The 23,088-nt window shown below is 43.6% G+C and overlaps 1 protein-coding gene across 1 annotated transcript in view; it reads right to left on the reverse strand.

Moving 5' to 3' along the window:
- Slc14a2 (solute carrier family 14 member 2) overlaps positions 1-23,088 on the reverse strand; it is a 64,298-nt gene that overhangs the window by 35,954 nt on the left and 5,256 nt on the right. The window contains exons 4-9 of the mRNA XM_059246187.1: positions 13,431-13,559; positions 9,353-9,545; positions 2,992-3,139; positions 1,780-1,914; positions 890-939; positions 215-389 (exon numbers count right to left, since the gene is read on the reverse strand). Of these exons, the coding sequence (XP_059102170.1) occupies positions 215-389; positions 890-939; positions 1,780-1,914; positions 2,992-3,139; positions 9,353-9,545; positions 13,431-13,559 (830 nt within the window). The remainder of the gene's footprint in view (positions 1-214; positions 390-889; positions 940-1,779; positions 1,915-2,991; positions 3,140-9,352; positions 9,546-13,430; positions 13,560-23,088) is intronic.

The raw sequence follows: 23,088 nt of genomic DNA on the forward strand, positions 1-23,088 counted from the left end.
AGGGCATACCAGATTCCTTTAATCCTGCACCGTGGGTAGTTATAAAGATCTGGGCAGAGGGAGCAAATCAGCTTTAGGGGTAGGGAGGACCAGGTGTGTGTGATTTGATACAGGTACAAGGAGAGGCAAAGCAAGTGTGCCGAGCTGATTGGCCCAGAGTTGAGACCGCAGGGATGCGGGCGAGAGCGTTTCTGCTTGGAGCTGGGCTAGTCACCATTGGGGGACTTCTCTTCCTCATTGCTTTTCATTGTCAGGAAGTAGATGCGGTTGGCCTCGGGGTAGGTGACTTTGCTGAGCGGGAGCTTGTAGATGCCAGGGTTGTTGCTCGTCAGGAGAAGGAAGGTGAGGGTGGAGAGACAGAAGGCCCAGGTGCCTGGTGGCACGCCAACCTGCAAATTGAAACAAGAAGATTGTTTCCAGGCTCGTGTGTTGGGCCAGAAACCCGGGGAGAAGGCTATGACAGGGACTGCGGATGGGGAATGCTGCCTCCTGCCACGTGAAGGCGTTAGTTAGTGCTCCTGGATTCAGAGTGTCAGAGGAGCTGGTCAAGGAAGTTGAGGTGTTGCTCTCTTTGGGCATATTCAGAATCTTTTAATGCTGGGCCTAAATGGTTCTTAGTCCCAGCCTTTGAGGGCCGTCTGTCTGTCCCTGTTCTCCACTATTCTTTCAACATACAAACATAGACACACAGACACACACCTTAGAACTACATGTGAAAAGTTCTTTGGATGAATCATGGATAACCCTTGACACACACACACACTGGGTAAAGAACCAGATCCTATTACCCCTGCACCACTCCCCAGTCTTCTCCTATAAGACCTCAAGTGCCCAGAAGTTCTGATGGGGAGGAAGACCCTAGGCTGGGGTTCAGAGAGCCCAGACTTACCACTGCCATCATATTGGAGAGGGCTGCTCCCATGTATGCACAGAACAGGGCTGCGGAGGAATAAGACCAGCAGAGTCAGCTTCCCAGAGCCCGTCTCCTTCCTTCAGCCACTGCCTAGCAAAACAGGATGCCCCAGACCTGAAACCGGCTTTGCTGCAGCCTTGGTGTCCAACACCAGCATTTACTTGATGCTCTTCTTTACTTTTTAACAATTTCTCCCATGACTATGCCTTCTCTGAGGCCAGACATTAGAGCTTCCATATGGTGATATTTTATTTGTATTAAAATGTTATTTGTATGTTAATAAATAAAGTTGCCCGGGGGTCAGAGCTATTAGCAAGTCATAGGAAAGCAGGGCAGTGGTGGCGTATGCTTGTAATCCCAGCACTTGGTAGGCAGAGCTAGGTAAGTCTCTGTGTGTTCAGGGATACAGTCATTATTGGATATACATGCCTTTAAGCTCAATACCTACCAATCATGGAAAACCTGGAGGCCTATACAGACAGGCCGTGACAAGGCGGTCATGTGGTTGGGTTTACAACCAATGAGAAGGCAGAACAGGAACTCTATATAAAGACTTTAACACAGGGGTAGCTCTGGTTCAGAGAGGTAGGACCACCGCAGGAGGAAGGGTAAGGTTTTAGCTCTTAGCTCTGACCTCTTGGCTTTCTTCTTTGCATTGGTTCTGTGTTTCTTATTTAATAAGAAGGTTGGTTACATCTACATTTCCATATCCTTTGATCCTCTCCCAACTCTTGTCCTGGCTTTTCTCAGAGTCAATAGTCCATTCTCATCTTGCCTCCATCAATTTTAATGATGAATTAGCCCAGGAACACAATTAATGAAAGACCAGCCAGAGGGGCTTGGTTGTCAGTTTCTTAGAAACCTACCACAGACAAGTGCCAGCAGGTGTGTCTGCCAGGTGAGGGCATAGAACATGCCTCCAATGGCGATACAGGAGAGGACACAGTTGTAGCTCCATAGGCCCAGGTAGATCGTCTCAAAGGGTGTGGCCACAGTCAGTGCTAGGAAAGAAGGTGTGGTATTCCTGGGTAATTTTGGACCACAGAAGAAAGACCTTCCCATGGCTGCTGCCAGGCCTCAAGGTGTCCTTAGTCCTGTCGTTCACCAAATACCTACAGCTCTGCTTATCAAAGGGACCTCTGTAAATAGCATGTGATCATAGGAAATCAAACAGTGAGGAAGCCCTGGATTCCCACAGTTGTGTGTGTAAGTGTGCCTGTGTGTGTGTATATATGTAAGCATGTATATGTTGCACGTGTGTGTGTGTGTGTGTGTGTGTGTGTGTGTGTGTGTGTGATGATACCTGGGATAAGGAACAGCTTAGGAGAGGACACCAGCACCCTCCTTCAGCCCAAGCAGCTGCATTGTCAACAATTTCAATTCTGTTTTAGAGGGTTCAGAAGAGGTAAGTCCAGACGCACATAGATGGATGTAGAGAGGCATGTCAGAGCCTCAGGGGCAGCTGTCAACCGTAGGTAAATCTGGGTAAAGAATTAGTGCCTCTTGCATTATTGCTTTGCAGTTTTGATGAATTTAGAATTATTTCCAACGACAATTCTTTTTGGAAAGTTCTGTCCCCAAAGGTCTTTGCAAAACATTAGAATAATTCAAAAATAGTCCTGTACTCCCAGGGTCCCCTACCCTATTTTCTGACTCTATTGCGGGAAAGAGCATATCCATATATAAATGTGTGTACATACATATACATATGTGTAGGAATATGAAATTACACTTTAGAAATGCCAATCCAATTTTAGGAAAGCTTTCCTTTTAGCTTGCTCCAAACTTCCAAGTGCTGGACCACGTGTACCCCAGCTTGGGCCATCACTGCTCCCCTCCTCCAACTCCCTCAACTGCTGGGCTCTATACTAAGGGCCTTCGCATTCCTCCACATGTTCTGTTACTTCAATCTGCTCTCTTTGGAGGAGGCTCAAGGGAGAGAAAAATAGATTCCCTCCCTGTGACAGTGTCTAAACTCTAGTGAAGACAAGTCTGGAATGGTCGCTGTGTGCTGAGGAGAAATGAGATGCGGATAATCATCCTAAAGACCACCCTGCAGAGCTGGGGTTCTGTCTTACCTGCTAGCAGCCCCACGATCGACCCTATGGCTGCATGCAAGCAGATGAGTGGCGAGGAGATAAACAGAGCTACCAGGATCATGCCGCCTGTCCAGGGGTTGTCACAGCCGTAGACCTGGCCGACCCCAACGGGGATGGTTTGTAACAGCTGCAAAGTCAACAGAATGCAGGTTACTGGAATGTGGGCAGATAATGCAAAATCCAGGCCTCAGGGCCAAGACCAGGCCAGTGGGTAGTGAAGGGGAACAGAAGGATGGCTGTGCCCTCCAGCGTGAGCGAGAGCGGGAGAAGGCATAAGCTGGAACAAATAGTCCTCACTCCACCACCTACCAGGCATCCAGCATCCAACATGCAGTCAAGTGGAGCCCCTAACACAGTGCTGGACATGAACACCTCTGGGGAACACATGGTTTTCACTTTGAGAAGAGAAACTTGGGGGGGCAGAATGCACCTCTTTCCTAGATTGCCAGCGGGATATAAGGCACCCAGGTATTTCCTATAAACTCCTGGAAATCCTAGGAATGTTCTGGAAATATTATAAATATTCTAGGCTGTTCTCATGGATGATTTGATAAATGACTGTCTGTATAGAGCCTCTGAAACTGACTCCTAGTCTAAGGCCTTTTATCAAGACGCATTGGCTTGTCCCATTTGAGGGAGCTTGCCCTTGCTTTAAAATTCTAGAGTCCTAGGGTGTTGGAGAGATGGCTCAGTAGTTAAGAGCATTTGTTGCTCTTGCAGAGGACCTGGGTTTGGTTTCCAGCACCCACACAGTGTTCACAGCCATCTCTAATTCCTATTCCATGGGATCCAACACCCTTTTCTGAACTCCAAAGGCATGCATGTGGTTCATACACACACATACAGGCAAAACACTCACACATATAAAGCAAATATGTCCAAACAATTAAAATAATTCTGTAGTTCTAGTGGCAGCTTAAGCTGCTGAAGGTGTGGAGTAAAGGGAACACTCATTCATTGCTGGTGGGAGTGCTAACGTGTACAACCCTACCAAAATCAGTGTGGCAATTCTGCAGGAAGATGGGAATTGTTCTACTTCAAGATCCAGCTATACTACTCTTGGACATATTTCTAAAAGATGCTTCATCCTACCACAGAGACACTTGCTCACCCATGTTCATTGCTACTCTATTCATAACAGTCAGAAACTGGAAACAACCTAAGTGTCTCTCAACAGAAGAATGGATAAAGAAAATGTACATTTACACAATGGAGTATTACTCAGCCATTAAAAACTGAAGTGATGAAATTTGCAGGTAAATGGGTGGAACTAAAAAAAAAAAATCATCCTGAGATAAGTATCCCCGACCCAGAAAGACAAATATGGTATGTATTTGCTTATAGGTGGATGTTAGCTGTTAAGTCAATAACCAAGCTATAGTCCATAGAGCCACAGAGGTTAAGTATAAAGTAAGGGACTAGGTGGGACAGACAGATCGCCATAGGGAAGGGATAGAGAATATCTAGTTATGGATAGATGAGGGGGTGATGGAACTGGAGGATCAAGTGGGGAGGGGGAAGGGAGAGGGAGACAATAAGGGAGAGACAGCTAAAATTACAGGCCAGTAGAGGGGTAGTACAGAAACCTAATATGGTAGAAGCTTCCTAAAATACACACATATTAGGTGATCTAAATGAAATCATCAAATAACGGTGGAGCAGAGCCCCACCTGGCCTTTTCTTGTCACCAAAAATGCTTTCAGTACTGGGATTGGGTTACATCTAACTGAACTGGTGGCCAAAGGAGTCCCATGGGAATCCTAAACAACCCAGGCTTATTGCCAAGACTATAGGTTGCTCTCCACAAACTGACAGCAAGTCCCCGTTGCTGAAGACAACATCTACACAACCCATTGAACATGGAGAAGTTGAACTGGTGTCTACATAGAGCCTTCACCGCTATGTTTTAGTGTCTTTGGTACAGAAAAGAACTCAGCACACTACCAAGAGAGAATTATAAACATCAACCCAGCCACAAACCCTTTGATCTACAGTGGTGTCCTGCCTGCAAGATATACTAGGGCAATGGTGTTACAAAGTTTGTGAAGGAAACCAACCAATATCTGATTGGGCTTATGGCCCAATACCTGACATTGACTGGGTGACCAAGAACATGGTACTAGATAGCCCAGAGACTAGGGTAAAACCAAATACTACTGTTCTAAAAAACAAAAAATACAGCAATCAAGGACTCCTAATGACATTCTGCTGTACTCATAGATCAGTGCTTGCTCAGCCATCATCAGAGAAGCTTCCTCCTGCAGCAGATGGGAACAAATACAGAAACTCACATCCAGAATATGCAGAGAGTGAGAGACATTGGAACACTGAGCCCTAAAGGGGATATTTCCATCAACTTCCTCCCCTCATAGCTCAGGGAATCTTGAAGAAGAGGAGGCATAAAGAATGTAAGAGCCAGAAGGGTTGGAGGACACCAGGAGAACAAGGTCCTCTAAATCAACATGAGCAAAGCTCATATGAACTCATAGAAACTGAGGCAGCATGCACAGCGCCCGCACAGGGCTGCAGCAGGTCCTCTGTGCATATATTATGGCTTCCCCATTAGTGTTTCTACATGATTCCTGAGTGTGTGAATGAATGGGTCTGATTCCTGAGTGTGTGAATGAGTGGGTCTCTGATTCTTACATCTTTTCTTGGGCTCTTTCCTTCTGCTGGTTTTGTCCCATTTGGATGAGTTAGTTTTTGTTTTATCTTGTATTTTATTTATTATTATCTCCTAGGAGCCTGTTTTCTAATGAGAGACAGAAAGGGAGTGGATCAGGAGGGGAGGTGAGGTGGGGAGAACTGGGAGGAATAGGGGGAGGGGAAACACTAATAAGGATAGTATGTGAGAAAAAAAATCTATTTTCAATAAAAAGAAAAAGAAGAAAAAAGATTCTGTGGTTCTTTTCTGTATGAAGGTAAGTGACTCTAAGAGACAAGAGCCCTTTGTGGCTGAGCATACAACAGGTGCTTAATAACTATATATCGATTGCCTGGTGATTCTCAAAGTTTGCGTTGGAACCCTTCGAAGCTTTAAACAGTAAACCCAGCCTGGCTTCTCCACAGGGTATCCCGTGACAAGCCAGTATGCTTCCCTGGCTGCCAGTGAATATCACACGCAACAGTTGGTTTCTACTGGATTCATAGATCACCCACTGTAGATGTGGGGGGGCAACTGCTTTGCCCTTCTCAGGACTTTGTTATCGTCAATAGGATTTGATTTTAGAACCCATCTTTTCTGTAGGGAGCAGTGTTTGACTCGCAGAGAACTTTCAAATGTTGCAATCTCTTGTTTCCTAATGAGTGGCCTTTAATGACTGGACTTTGTTACAAGGGTATGGAAGGAATGGTGGGGGTGGGGCCGGGGCCCAGTCTTATTTCCAAGGACCCAGAGACGTGGGCTGGAAGTGTCAGCAGATGTCCGATGACAGGGCAGCACCCGAGGAATGTGGAATGCGGAGTCCAACTTCCACCTTCCTGCCTGGGAACACAGGTTGTAAGCCTAAGCAGTCAGGAAGGAGAGGATTGAGGGGACAGCGTCCTTGGACAGAGCCCGAGTTTGGAATGAAGCTCCTCCACCTGCAGGAGTCCATATTTCAGCTTGTGAGGTGCAGACTGCTGCTGTTCCCTGCCGCTCCCCGCCTCTCCCTGCTGCAGCAGGCACCCGAGACAAAGGGCAGTCAGGTGGACAGTGGAAATTTACCGAGCACCTGCCTCTCTCTTGTAATTCTCAGGTACCTACAGGCTGTGTAAACCAAAGAGGAAGCCTGTCCACCCCTCTCTCTCAGAGTAAAAGCAAAATGGAATCGATTTTTCAAGACAGGAAAAACAATTTGCTGGTTGTCAAGAGTAGTAGAGAGGGTGAGCTTGGACTTCGAGGTACCCAGATTTGTGTTCAACCACTTGCTATGTGCAAGCAGGCATCTTTTCTCCGGGACCCATACCACACGGGCCATCACAGCACTGAGGCATCTAGCCTTGCCTGTGGGTTAAGGCCTTAATGATCCTCTCTCTTGGGCTGTGCCATCATGAGCCTGTGGCTGACAGTGTATGTGTGTGTGTGTGTGTGTGTGTGTGTGTGTGTGTGTGTGTGTGTCTGTCAATCTGTCTGTCCCCTTTGCCTTTCAGATGGCTGATCATTGACAATGGGTTTAGCTTTTCTTCCCGCTCCTTTTCCTTTTCGCTTTGCCTCTGGAGCTGGGCCTTCCTGTAAAGGCAGGGTTTTGAGCGTGGCTGTCCCTGGAATACCCAGGAGTGGTGGAGCTGAACATGAGCAGAAAGCCACACTGAAGCTCAGGTACTCACAGCAGCTGTGGCTGGACGGTGAGGACCCAGAAGTCAAACCTGTTTCTATTGGAGGACTTGGGTTGTTTTCAAATACCGAAAAGACTGTAACAGAGGTAAACCCCAGGTACTCTAGGAAGCAGAGCTGGAAGTGTGGGGTAACTATAAAGGGAGATGGATTTTCAAGGACCATGTAGAGCATGTCTGTAATTAAAGGGACTTGGTGATAGGTGGACTCTTTTAAGAAGGAGTAAGTTTCAGCATTTTATGATTGTCCCAAGCAGAAGGCACATGCCCTGCCTGGGAGTATGGGATGGTGGTTCAAAGTTAGGATTCTGCAACACTGCCTGGACATTAAGCTAGGTGCTAGCTTCAGGTTGACCTTGGACAACTGCCTCTGTGCCTTGGTTTCCTCATTGGGAGGAATGGTAGTATACCTACAGGGTGAAATGAGTTGATATAATATGGGCATAGGATAGTATGATACATAATCAGCTTGCATTTATACAACACTAAAGTATTGTACATGATACAATATTAGCTGGTGTTAACCAGGCTAAGATTTTATAATTCTACATACTTTTAGAATCTTATGCTCCTATATCCTTATGTGTATCGATCAGGAGAGTAAATGAGCATGCACATTTGTAAGTAGGTTATGAGCATAATCAGTATCCTCAACTCTGGTGCTACTGGCATCCCAGATGATCTAATTCCTTGTTGGGGGAGGGCAGTTGCTCTGTACAATGTAAGATATCCAATAGCATTCCTGGATTCTATTCACTAGATACTAGTAGCATTCTATTAATATCATCGTGTGTGTGTGTGTGTGTGTGTGTGTGTGTGTGTGTGTGTGTGTGTGTGTGTGTTTGTGCATGTGTACACATGGTAGGCCTGAATGTGGTCATGTGTGTGCCACAGCACATGTGTGAAGGTCAGAGGAAAGCAAGCCCTGGAATTTGCTTATTTCCTCCCAGTGCGTGTTCTGAGGGTTGAACTCATGTGAACTTAGGTTCTCAGGCACGCACAGCAGACATTTTCACCCGCCAAGCCATGTCGTTGGTCTAGCATCTACTTCTTAATCTCTCTCCCCCTTCTCCCTGTCTCCCCTTCTCCCTGTCTCCCCTCCCTTCCTCCCTTTCTTCCTCTTTTTAAGACCTGTATTCCAGGCTGGCCTCAAAGTTGATATGTAGGTGAGGATGGCCTCAGCATTTTGCCTTTGTCTTCCAAGGGTTGGATTACAGTCATGTGCCTCTACACTCGGTCTATGTAGTGCTGAGGATTGAACCCAGGGCTTCATATATGCTGGTCATGCGCTCTACAAACTGAGTCACATCCTAACCACTGGTCATGCTTGACAATAAAAAATATTTCCAGACATTGACTAAAGTTCCTGAGGAGTAAAATTACTCTTTGCTTGAGAACCATCATTAAAAAAAAAAAAAAAGAATCCACCTGGTCTTCTATAGATAATACCTAATTAAATACTATTTTAAAGTATTTATGTTAGTCTCTTACTGTCTTATCAAATTACCTATCTCATCTAATGCTTTTCATTCAGCTGTAGCTGCCTTGCATTATCAACTTCACACTTGTAGTTCACTGTGGGTTATCTCTTTTCGTGTACAGAATGTAGGTCTCATGACTGGCTTCTTTCAGGTATATAGTCAGAATGTGAAAGTTTCAGCCATGAGCTAGATGTCCAGTAGAGACTTGTTGAATGTATGGATGTGGCTGCAAGTCTTTCTAGTCTATGCTGAGGCCATCATCTGGTCTCCTTTTCTTTTCTTTCTTTTTTTTTAATTGAGACAGATCCTCATTATGTTGCCCTGACTGGCCTGGAGAGCCCTATGTAGACCAGGCTGGCCTCAAACTCATAGAGACCCATCTGCCTCTGCCTCCTCTGAATGCTGGGATTAAAAGTATGTATTGCCATGACCAGCCCCACCTGGTTTCTACTGAGGGTTGGAACCTGGTTAACAGATAAGCTGGTAAGCAAAAGGGTCCATAGTAGAGTCCAGGGTTCTCGGCTCACAGCCACTGGATAACTTACCAAAGGCATTTCAATCTCTGTCCAGGTGATATTGGGAGCCGAAGACACAGGCTCTATAAGTGTCATGGGGAAGAAGAGGTTGTAGTGGCCTGTGGCTGCCAGGTACAGGGTTAGGGCAATATTGAAGGGCAGTGTGAAGACCGGCAGATCCCACTTGGCGAAGATGCTACTCAAAGCGCTAGAAATAACTGGGCTGTAGAAAGAAGAGAGGAAGCATTAATCACCCTGATTACCCTTCAGCTGACTGTCTTACCTTTGGCTATTGGACCGTCTGCCACCCCTGTCTTCGTGCTTCCCTTGGGATTCCAGGGGTTCACTGAGCTAGGACTGGGAAGAAGGTTCTCCGTTTGAGGAAGCAAAGAGAAAACACAATACTTTGAATGGAATACCTTATGAAATGGTTTAAATACGTCTTTGTTTCTTCAACTGAGAAAACCAAACAAAACCTGACCCCTATAAAATGTCATTATTGCCTTTGGCTCACCCGGATGTGTACCAGCTGTTGCCTAGGGCTGTGACAGCATTTTTAGGGTCTGACCTCCTAGATGGATGACTCTAGGACATGTAGGCAATGAGCGGGACTGGACTCTGGGAGTCACTCTGGGGACTGCTAGACAAAACAAAATCTCCAGTTGGCACACTCCGCCTTCTTGGCCTCTGGCCTGTTCCTGGGAAAGAGCATGGATCTTGGACGCAGATGGAGCCGGATGCAAATCCAGGCTCTTATACTGTAGCGGCTACGTGAGCAATGGTAGGAAATGAGTTTCTCTCAGGTTCAGCTTTCCCTGGAAGGGATTGGCCACTCCTGATACCCTGCACACCTCTCACACTCAGAGGCAGCTGGAAAAGACAGAAAGCTCCGTGACCTGGTTGCATGGCCTGTCTTTAATTAGTGGCCACGGCTCTCACATGGGCATTCAGGTCTGCCTGAATTAACTCTAGCACACTGAGAGCTGGTTCATGTTTGCTTTTCTCTTTGAATTCTTACTGTCTGCATCCCTTTCTGTCTGGGTCAACCACAAGGTTTTATTTACTTCATAAAAAAGTGATGAGATGAGAAATGTTTCATTTTCTAGGCCATAAAAACCCACACCCAGCTAGCTTTGTTCCCACACTGCCTCTAGGCCTCCCACATTGGATGCAAGTGTCCCTGCTCCTTTATCAGATTAGCTCTTCCCCCTGTTCTGTGGTTTGGATTCTTCTCAAAGGCTTTGCTCTTGTGATATTCTCTGTGACACAGATCCCCTTTTCCTCCAGACCGTTCTTGTCAGGCTATGGTAGGCACACTTTAGTGGTGTCTGCTTTCTGTCTCCATTTACCTTGGCACTCGCTCCTTCCCATGTCTGCTGTCTCCCAGTCGTGCTCTGCAGAAAGGGCTGGCGCTCTGTTATCCCACCCACCCTGCTCCTGTCGTTCCCGAGCTCCACATAGTCAGGTATGTGTTCTCAGTTACAGCCCAGAAATGGCTCTTGTCAAGTTCACCAAATGACATCTCACTTGGCGAGTTCGCAATCACTCCCTTCCTCTTAATTTGAAGTTGGAATCTGACACTGTTTGGAAATACTTTCTGTGTGGGCTACCACGACATTGAGCTTTCTTAGATCACACCCTACTTACTCCTTCTCAAGTTCCCTTCCATGACACTCCCTCCTCTCTGCCAGACATCTAATTGGAAGATTCCTCGGTTCTGACTTGGCTCCTTTCTCTCTTCCCTCTTCTCCTTTGGACGATAGTCTTTAATCCCCCAGATGAAACACCTATGTGCTTCTGCCTTTCAAATTTGACACTGTCATTAGCTTCTAGATTTGTGTGTCCAGGGGGGTGTTTCAACGCCTCTGCTTGGAAGTCTAACATACACTGTGTCTAGAAAGAAGTTTTGTTTGCTTCTGTCTCCTGGTTGTGCTCTTAGACGCCTCCATAACCCAGATACTCAAGCAAACTACAATAGTGTATTGAATATTCTCCTCCTGATTTCTTTTTTATTGCCACCTCTTTAGAAAGTCTTGTGGCCTTCGTTTTCCTTAAATAATCTGGAAACCCAGTCTCTTCTGGTGACATTCACACATCTCACTCCAGTCCAAGCACTCCCGTCTCTGTGGATCTTTTTTGTAAATCTTTGTTATGATTATGCAACCCCTCTTGCTCCATCTAAATCCATGTCCCATTTCGTAGGCAGCGAAGCTTATTTAGTTTTGGGTTTACATCATTGCTCTAGTTCAGACCTTGTAACTGTGTTCCATTTTTACCACAGATGTAATAAAAACCAGAATATTTATTGGATACATATCGTGCTAGGGACCCACGTCATCTACTCCACTTTCACTCTACCTCCTGCCCCATCTCCATCACTCTTAGGGCCTCAAGCTCTCTGGTCTTGCCTCTATTTCTTGGACACATTCTCTATTTGGAGTCTCTTTTCTCAGGCATCCTTCACCTAGACCTTTGGTTGGTACATGTCTTCCTGTCATATAAGTGGTAACTCAAACTTCCCATCTGCAATGTATCTTTCTCTGACCATCTCACTTTTCTCAAAGCACTAAACACATGGTGAAGGAACTTTTAGTTACTAGTTTATAAGTTTACCTCTTACAAACTAGTCAATAAAGAAAAAACACAAACCCAAGAGAGTAGAGGTTCCTCCTTATCCACACTTATCAATAGTCCCTGTGCTCAGTGAATAGTTTTACATACTCAGACTTTTTTTTATAGTGAATGAATCTTGAAAATAGTATTATGATACCCAGGCTAAAAGAACTGAATTGCAAGGGCTACGTTGACGAATGCACTAGAGGAGAAGTGAGTTCAGAATTCCACCCAGAGCAGGAATCAGTGTTTTCTGCCTTTTAATTTGGGAAATGGGGGTTGGGGGCACTGAAGTCTAAGCTGCCACCCAGTGCCATATGGCAGAAGGGCTGTGTTGAGGGGTTGAATCCATGTAGTTATAAAACAAACGCATGCAAATGAGGATGAGTTCTGCTCCTCACTGGGGGACATGTGGGGAGCATTAAGAAATCCCCCCCAGAAATGACCATTTTATCTTCTGTCCCAATGCATCAAGGAAGATAGAAACCCCAAGAAGAAAAAAAAAAATAAATTGCCCAGAATGCCTAATGCAGTAATTTATTTGCAAGCACCACTAAAAAGCAATGAAACAGTACTTAAGCTAAATTGAACTAACTGGTTTTAGTAACTCCAGACTTTGAAACCTAAGAAAGACATTTACTTCTTGGAGATGTTAAAAATAAATCACTATGTCTGATTTATTGCTGAGAACAGGAATAAATCACCATGTCTGAGAGGAGTTGAGAGCAGGGTGGTATAGATGTGTGATGTGAAAAGTTGGAGACACAGGTTCATATAACAGCAGGTATACTATTGGGCCATTTGGACACTTTACTGACCCTCTTCAAATTCAAATGAAATTAAGATCATATGTGTGAATGGCTAAGCACACTCTGTGTTCAGTGACTACTTGTTCCTAACTCTCTTCCCTCTTGAGGAAGCTCTCAACTGTATGCTCTCGTTAAAAGACTTTGTGCTTTGCATACAGACCTCCTGTTCCAAGAAAGCCCTCTGATTCTATCACGAGTGTGTTTTCAGATTTGAAGGCTTACATAGGCCACACAGTCTATGATTCTCATGTAGCCTGGAGTTTAATAATGCAGATTCCAGATTCAGAAAGCCAGCCTCAAAAACTCTGACTGTATGACCTGGAATGAATTACTTACTTTCTCTATGCCTCGATCTTCTCTTCTGCAAGTTGGGAACAAATATAATCCCACCTTGCTTAGCACTGTGTACTTACAAACTAGTCAATAAATGTCAGCCTTTATTATTTAGGAAGGAAGATTAACAATGCAATAAAACATGTGGTCTTTTACTGCTCTACAGGGTCTCTGGGAATCCATATCTCCACTTAACCCCATTGTATTGCTTCTGAAGTCATGAATTTATGGATTCTCATGGTGTCTTGCTAGACAAAATCATCTGTTTACGGAGACACAGGGCTACACAAGTGTGCACGTCCTGTCCCTACCCAATGAGCGTCTCTGTGAACAGAAACAGGGAGGTACCTCACCAGGCCATGGAGGTGAAGGTCACAGGGAACAGAAGCCACCAGTAGTAGCCTGACTTCTCCGAGAACACGGCCATCAGCAGTCCCACCAGCAGCCCGTTGTAGCCGTGGAGTCCAGAGGCGATGGCGGCCCTGGGTTGGGTGGAAGTTATTTTGCGTTAGCCTTTGGTGGTGTGTGTTGAGCTTTCACCTCGGAACCCCAGGATCTGTGTAACTTAGACAATTCCTTTAATAACAGACGAAAAACCAGACTCACAGGTAAGATGGTGGACTAGACGTGTGTATGGCCCAGTGAAGGAGAAGTGTCAGGGTAAGGAGTAAATAAAACATATCCAAAGAGAAAGAGAGGAAATGCTTCAGAAATAAAAAAAAAAAAAAACAAGTGTCAAGATGGCTGAGGTTAAGTTATAGTTCTTGCTGACAATGACTTCTCTGGTGGGACAGGGTCAGTGGTAGAGAGGCATTTCCCTGTCTCAGTGGCCGAACTGGATGCCCTCTTTAGAGGGAACCTATTGTTTACAACAGAGTTACCTGGTTGGGGAGTGAGTGTCTATAAACAGAAGGAATCGCAAGTCAGAAAGTAGAATGGAATCTGTTCTAGACCCAGCCCTATGAGATAGTTGTGTCGGGGAGGGGGTTGACACGGACATACCAAAAGGATAGTCACCTGGACCCTCCCCAAAGGCAGTGACGTGCTTAGGGGAAGGGGGCCCACCAACCATGTTGTCTGGGAGCAGACCTCATTGACCGAGAATAATGCTGGACTTTGAGTCTCAGGTTGTGGGCTGTGTGGCTTGCTGCCGTACATTCTCATGTCCCAGCACACTCTTTGCATTCCATAGTCTCACTCTCTAGCAAGATGATGGCTGCTTAGCGGGTTTTGAAAGTAAAAAGGTAGGTCTGCTTCTACAGATACCAAGGCTGCAGTTGCTTCCGTTACTTTCAACATACAAGGGAGACACCCTCCACCTAGAAAATTAGCTTCCCCGGGGGTTATGAACTGGAGACTCTCAAAGCATGAAAAAAAGCTTGTGTAATCCACAGACCACATGCCTCATTTTGGCTAGTAGAGGTACAGAAACAAGGGAAACTTCTAAGATGAAGATGGGCCCAGCAGACATTAGACAATATTTGGACCACACAGGCTCAGCACCGGTATAAATCATAGTAAATGAAAGAGGGTTGAAACCCAACAGACTCTTCTGCCCCTGCATATACACAGCAGTCTCTCATTGTCAAGGATGTAGAAGAAAGTCACCCAAACACTTCATTTTTTTTTATTAATTTTTTTCTTTCTTCACCTCCTCCATGTCACCCCCTTTTCTATACTTTGCATAATAGTTTTACTTTATCATCTTTAAAAAATTATATCCTTTTAATTTCCAAAGAAATATGCCTCATTATATAACAGATACTGATTAAACATTATTCTTATCAGCCTATGGAAATTTCTAAGTTATACAGCTGCTTTGGAAATGAGTGTGGTGGTTTCTCAGAAAACTGGGAATCAATCTACCACAAGACCCAGCTATATCACTCTTGGGCATATACCCAAAGGATGCTCAATCATACCACAAGGACACTTGCTCAACTATATTCATAGAAGCTTTATTTGTAATAGCCAGAACCTGGAAACAACCTAGATGTACCTCAGCTGAGGAATGGATAAAGAAAATGTGGTACATTTACACAATGGAGTATTACTCAGCTGTTAAAAACAAGGACACCAGGAAATTTTAAAGCAAATGGATAGGACTAGAAAAAAAAATCATCCTGTGTGAGGTAGCCCAGACTGAGAAAGACAAACATGGTATGTATTCACTCATAAGTGGATATTATATGTAAAAAGAAGGATAACTATGCTACAATCCACAGACCCAGAGAGACTAGGTAACAAGGATGTTTCATGGTGGGACATCTGGATCTCCCTGGGAAATGGAAATAGAAGAGATTTCATGAGTGGACTGTGGGTGGGTGGGTGTGGGAATAGGCACAATCAGGTTGGATGGGGGGTGGAGGGAAAAAATACTGAAAGAGAATACTGGAAAGGGGGAGCATTTTGGGGTTGGGTGTAAACCTGGTACAAGGGAATCTCCCAGGAATCTACAAGGATGACCCCAGCTAGGACTCCTAGCAATAGTGGATATGGATATGTAGCCTGAACTGGCCATCTCCTGTGACCAGGCAAGATTTCCAGTGGAGGAAATGGGAAACCAACTCAGCCACATAACCTTTGACCTACAGTGTGTCCTGCTTATAGGATGTGTTGGGGTAAGGGTGTCCTAGAGATTGAGAGAGTGGCCACCCAAGGACCAGTGTAGCCTAAAACCCATGCCAGGAGAGTAAGTCCGTCCCTGACACTGCCTGGAGCACCAGGACCCACAGGCTGGATGACCCAGAGACCTAGGACAGAACCAAATATGACTGGAGAAAAAAATGTCAATTAATGATGCTTAACGATATTCTGCTATACACATAGATTGATGCCTAACCCAATTATTATCAGAGAGTCTTCACTCAGCAACTAATGGAAACAGATGCAGACCCACAGCCAAACATTAGGCAGAGCTTGGAGAATCCTACAGAAGAGAGAGAAAAAGGATTGTAGGAGCCGGAGGGGTCAAGGATACCACAAGAAAACTCACAGAATCAACTAACCTGGGCTCATAGGAGCTCATAGAGACTGAACTGACAACCCGGGATCCTGCATGGGACTGACCTAAGCACTCTGCGTATATGTTACAGTTGTGTAGCTTGGTCCTCTTGTGGGACTCCTAATAGTGGGAACAGGGGTTGTCTCTGACTTTTTTACTGGCTTTTGGGACCCTACTCCTCATACTGGGTCTCCTTGCCCAGCATTGATACATGGGGAGGTGCTTAGTCTTGTTGCAACTTGATATGCCATGTTTCGTTGATACTTGTGTGAGACCTGCCCTTTCCTGAACAGAAACTGAGGAGTGGATTGGGAAGTGGGAATAGAGGGGGTTGTGGAGAGGGACTGGGAGAATAGGAGGGAGGGGAAACTGTGCCTGAGATATAAAATAAATTAATTAAAAAAGAATATCAAAGAATTGAAATAATTTCTTGCATCTTAGCAGATCACAGTAGAATAAAATAAACCAGTAAAAAGAAGTCACAGAAATGATGCACTGGGGGCTAGAGAGACAACTCAGTGGCGAAGAGCATATATTCTTCTTCATAGGACCCGAGTTTGATTCTAAGCTCCCACATTGGGTAGCTCACAACCACATGTAACTTCAGCTCTGTGGGATCCAATATCTCAGGTCTCTGCAGGCACTTGGACTCATGTGTATACACACACACACACACACACACACACACACACACACACACACACAGAGATATATAAAATAAATCTTTTTAAAAAAGAAATTACACAAAAACTTGGAGATTGAAGTATAAATTCTGGAATGAGCAATAGGTCACTGAAGAAACTAGGGAGGAATTAAAAAATCCTAGAATCAAATGAGAATGAACTTACCAGAACTCCTGTGGTCTAAGAGGAAAGTTTATGGCTATGAGTGCTCATATTAAAAATCAGGGCTCTCCCGAGTAAGCAACCCATGATGCACCCCAGGGACCTAGATAAACAAGCGCAGGCCAAACCTCAGACCAGTAGATGGCAAGAACTACTAAAGACCAGTACAGAGACCAGTGAAATGGGGACTAAAAACAAAAACCTAGACTCAACCAAAGGGTTTGTCCTTTGGTAAAACAAGATTGATAAGCTCCTAGCTAATCTAACCAAAAAGAGAGAAAAAAAGAAAAAGACCCTGGAAAATCTGGAAGAAATGGATACATTCCTAAATACACGACTCCCTAAAATTAAATCAAGAGGACATAAAAACTGACACAGACCCATAACAGGAGTTGAGATTAGGACAGTAATAGTCTCCTAACAAAAGTCCAGACCTGGGTGGATCGAGGACTTTCTGAATAGAACTCCATTTGCTTAGGAATTAGCATAAACAATGGGATTCCTGTGCATTTCTGTGTCTATAAGCTTTTCTTGTGTGTTTTCTCTGGCTCTTTTTTCTTGTTTGGTCATTTGTCCTATTCCAATTGTTTGCTTGTTCTTTATCGTATCATATTATTATTATTGTATTATGATTATTATTGTTTCTTAGATGCCTGTGGATCTGGGTGGGAGGGGACGAGGGGAGGGAAACTCTAATCAGAGTATGTTGTACAGAAAAAACAATCTATTTTCAGTAGATTTAGGAAAAGTATTGACAAACGGGCCTCCTGATTGTAAAAGCTTCTGTATAGCATAAGAAACAGCCAGTCTAGTGGAGAGGAAGCCCACAGAGTGAAGAAAACCTTTGCCAGTTCTCTATCTGATAGAGGATTAATATCTAGACTATACAAAGAACCAAAGCCACAAAGCATCAGGAAAACATTCCAATGAAAGGGGGCTTTAAATCTGAACAGGGAGTTCTCCAAAGAAGACGTGCAAAAGACTAAGAAATATGTTTAAAAAGTGTTGGACACTCTTATCCATCAGGGCTTTGCAAATTAAAACTGATTTGAGATTTCATCTTGCCCCAGTGAGAAGAGCTAAGCTAAAGAAAACAAGTGACAACAGATGCTAGTGAGGATGTGGGGAAAGGGAAACCCTTAGTCACTGTTGGTAGGTGTCACAATGGCATAGATGTTATGCAAATTGTTATGAAGATTCCTTAAAAAGCTGGAAATAGATCTACCATATAACCCAGATATGCCATTTCTGGGAATATGTGGAAAAGACTCTGTGTTCTAATTTAGAGATACTTGCTCATCCACACTTATTGCTACTCTATTCACAATTGCTAGGAAGTAGAAACAGCTTAGATGTCCATCAAGTGGTCAATGGATGAAACAAAAATGTGGTGCATTTACATAATGGCATATTATTCAGCTGTTAAGGAAAATGAAATTTGCAAATAAATGATGGAACTGGGAAAGGTTATAATGAGTAAGGTAACAGACATAGAAGATTTATTACTGAATTATCTATAAAGTAAAAAGAGCTAACACCAATGTTCTTTAAAATGTTTCCTAAAATAGCAAGGGAAAGAACATTACCAAACTCATTCTATGAAGCCAGCATTGTCCTTATACCAAAACTCAATAATGTAACAAGAACAACTTCTACCCCAATGAACATGCATATGAAAACTACCAATTCAGTACTTGCAAAATGAATTCAAAATATATTGAGAAGAGCATACACTATGACTAATTTGGTTTCACCGCAACTATGCAAGGATAGTTCAAAATATGTAAATCAACAAAGGTAATATAATATACAGATTTAAGGTTAGAAATCACATTACAATTTTAATAGCTGAAGGAGAGGCCTTTGACAAAAATCCAATATCTCTCTTCATGTAAAAACTTTTGTAGAATCTAGGAATAGAAAAACAAACTTCAATACAATAAGGACTACTTATATCAAAACTATGGTCACATTATACAAAATAAGAAAAACTGAAAACATTCCTTAAAAATAAGGAATGAGTGGGATATTGTCTACTCTCTTCAATTTTATTCAATTTGGTGCTCTAAGTCTCAGCTAGAAAAATAATATAAGAAATATAAAACATACAGCTAGAAAGGGGAAAAGTAAATGATCTCTATTTGAAGATGATATAATCCTATACTTAAGATATAACCCTACAGATTATACCAAGAAACTCTTGGATCTGATAAACACTTTCAGCAAAGTTGCAGGATCCAAAACCAATAGGCAAAATTTAATAGGTTTTCTACACACAAATGACAAAGTTCTGAAGAAAGAAACTGTGGGAAAATCCCATTCATAAAAACTTAAAAACTACCTAGTAAGGAAACTAACCAAGGAGGTAGTAACTTCTATAAAACATCATCATCATCATCATCATCATCATCATCATCATCATCAACAGCAGCAACAACAACAACAGCTTTCAAACACTGGAGAAAGAAACTGAAGAAGAAAATAGAAGATGGAAAATTCTCCCATACTTATGCGTTAACAGAATCAATACTGTGAAATGAATACATTACTGAAAGAAACCTCCAGACTCAAAGCAATTCCCACGAAAATTCTGATGACACTCTCCACAGAAATAGAGAAACAACTCCAGATGGGATCATAAAAGACTGAGAATGGCCAAAGAAATGCAAAGCAGAAAGAGCAACACTGGAGGCATCCCAGCACATCTCTACACCACAGAGGTGCAGCACCAACCAGTGTGGTGCTGGCAAAAATATGAGCACACAGATTAGTGGGACAAAGGATTTAGGAATAAACCTGCCCAGTTACAAAAGTGCTTAAAACGTTCATTTGGAAGGAACATAGCTTCTTAACAAATCGTGTGTGACGAGTGGGTTTCCACATGTAGAATGAGTGTGGAAGATATGTAGATCCACATATCTCATCCCAAACAAAAATCAACTCCAAATGGATCAAGTGTCTTGACAATAAGACCTGCAACTTTAAAACCATTGGAGGAAAACATAGGTAAAGTACCCTGAAATATATGCATAGGTATGTATTGGCATGTATTCTCTGAGAAGGACCCCAATAGAACATGAACAAACCCAATAACTGACAAATAGGATTTTGTGAAATTAAAAAAAAAATTATTTTGCAGAGCGAAGGAAACCATCACAAGAGTAAAAGGATTGTCTACAAACAGGAAAATTGTCTTTCCCAACTGCACATCAGACAGAGGGGTGATGGCTAGGATGTATAAGTACCAACAATTTAAACACCGTGTACCTAGTAGTCTGGGTGCTCCTAAAAAGCAAAGGAATCACTAACCACAAAGTAAAGTGAATGGTGTCTCTTCAAGATCAGCACGAAGAAGAACAGTGGTGGGGGAGGGGCGGTAACCCAGAGAGGTTCTGTTGGCCATATAATTGCCCAATGTTCCTTGAGTGACTTTTTCTGTTTTATTCAGATTATTTGGAAAATCTCTTCATTTATTCTTTTTTCTTTCCATTTCTACTTGCTCCTCATCAGTAGTCTCCTCCTGTTTTCATAATCTATGCATTCTCTTACTCTCTTTTGTTCCACCTCCCTGTCCTGTGTGTGAGTATACACATGCCATAGTGTGCACCTGAAGGTCAGAGGTCAACTTTTAGGAGTCACTTTCTCTTTCCACTGTGGGTTCTTGGGATCTAACTCAGGCTGTCAGACATACATGGCAAGCTCTCTTACTTCCTGATCCATGTCATGCCCTCCTTCTTACCTTCATGTATGTGTGTTTATGTGGTGTGTACATATGCCAAACACACATACCATGCCAGTAGCTGATTGTGGATAGTGTTGGAGTTTTTAGAAGGACAGACACACTCTTATGTGGAGGATCCAGGAATTTGAGTCTATGATGAAGAACATGGTATCCACATGTTTTCAAGGAAGCACATTCTTAGATGATATGATGGGATATAGAATCTTGAAAATGAACTGTCCGTCCTGAAAGACTTATTGTCCAGAGAGAAAAGACTCAGAAATAAAACAATCAAAGAACAATCCAGCATAGTATTCAGATATGTTGTATAGCTGTTCAGAGAGAAAGGGTTCAAAGTTCCTGGAGAGTAGTTAGGGAAGTTACTCCAGAGGAGAATAATTCCAGGAATGGTGGGAGCAGACAAAGAAATAAGAGTTGTTAGGAGGCCAGGCAGTGGTGGTGCACACCTTTAATCCCAGCACTTGGCATGCGGATCTCTGTGAGTTCGAGGCCAGCCTGGTCTACAGAGCAAGATCCAGGACAGGCACCAAAACTACACAGAGAAACCCTGTGTCGAAAAACAACAACAACAACAACAACAACAACAACAACAACAACAACAACAAAAGAGTTGTTAGGAATTACAGAGGTGAACTGGGGACAAGTGTGATGCTAAGCAAACTCTTGGTAGAAGGGGGCATTAAATAATGCTTTAGAAGTCAAGTTGAGGGCTTGGGTTTTTATTTGATGTTTATTTGTTTGATTCCTAGTCATAGTATTTTGGGGGATGAAGTGGGCCCAGTGTGTATCTCCTCTGATGGAAGCAGTAATCTATGAAGAGACTCTTTGAACTGCTCATGAATTTACTATTAGATTATTGTTGAGAAAAAAATCTGGGAATATGACTGACTAGGACTTGGGCTCATCTACCATAAGGCATAGATTTTTATAGGCAAGAGTGATATTGTAAAGCTGTACATGCTTGTCTGAGTTTACTTAGTGAGAAAAGCAATGGGCTGAATGACATCAAGGTCAGTTTCAGTGAATTTTGGTAAAAGTGTCTTAGTTAGGATTTCTATTGCTGTGGTAGAACACCATGACCAAAAAGCAAGTTGGGGAGGAAAGAGTTTATTCAACTTACACTTCCACAGCGTGGTTCATTATCAAAGGAAGTCAGGACAGGCACTCAAACAAGGCAGGAACCTGGAGACAGGAGCTGATGCAGAGGGCATGGAGGGGTGCTGCTTTCTGGCTTGTTCCCCAGGCTTGCTCAGCCTGCTTTCTGATAGAATCCAGGACCACCAGCCCAGGGATGGCCCCACCTATCATGGGCTGGGCACTGCTGTGGGATGTCCTTCTGTACGCTGTGAAAATGTGTTTCTCTCATTGGTTGATAATGAGGTTGTTTTGGCCTATAGCCAGGCACGATAAAGCTGGGAGGGAGAAAAGGGCAGAGTCTGAGCAGACACCAGCCAGCCACTGAGGAAGCAAGATGTGTAGAAAATGAGGTAACAAGTCACAGATGTAGATAAGAAATATGGGTTAATTTAAATGTAAGAGTTAGCTAGTCATAATCCTGAGCCATCGGCCAAGCATTTATAATTAATGTAAGCTTCTGTGTGCTTATTTGGGTCCGGTTATAGGACTCTCCCAAATCAATCACTAATTAAGGAAATGCCTTACAGGCCTGCTACAACTTGATCTTATGGAGGCATTTTCTCAACTGAGGTTCCCTCCTCTCTGATGACTTTAGCTTAAGTCAAGTTGACACAAAACTAGCCAGTAAGGAAGGAGTTCTATGCTAGCTGTCCATGCAATGGTAGGTGCATTGGAAAGAGGACTGGGGCCCACTGGCTGAAGCAGACACTGAACCTTAATAGGAGCATACTATCAAGTAGCTCACCAGACCTGCACACCCAAGACTACAACTTCTAGTGGCCTCACTGCTTCTAGGATTGGAGTGGTCCTTCAAGGCCACTTGGAGGTATGGTGACAGCCTCTTGGAGACAAGCTGACTGATGTATTTGCCTTGGTAGACTGTGGACTGTTAGCTGGGTCTAGAGGAAGCATGATGTGCATTATGGCTTAATGTACTCTGGTCACTGCTGTTCTGGGCTTTACTCTTAAGTCTAGGGCCACACTGTGCAGGTGTGACAATAACAACATGGCTTCGAGCCCAAGGGAACTTTATGGTGCAGGCAAGCCTGTGGCCTATCAACCACGCATTAGTAACTTAGATGGGACCTTGCGTCTGCCCTTCCTTTGTCCCTCAATTATAAAATACAGGCTCTGTTTTATCCATTGGCTGCTTCTGGGCATGATGTTAAGAATCACAAATATCCAGGCATGCTGGTAAAAACTGTTCTTGAGGAACCCACTGTACAGAAATCTATTTTTTTTTTTTTTCGTTTTTCGAGACCAGGTTTCTCTGTGTAGCTTTG

Source organism: Peromyscus eremicus, chromosome 19 (genome assembly GCF_949786415.1).
Source record: "Peromyscus eremicus chromosome 19, PerEre_H2_v1, whole genome shotgun sequence".
In the NCBI taxonomy this organism is placed as follows: domain Eukaryota; kingdom Metazoa; phylum Chordata; class Mammalia; order Rodentia; family Cricetidae; genus Peromyscus; species Peromyscus eremicus.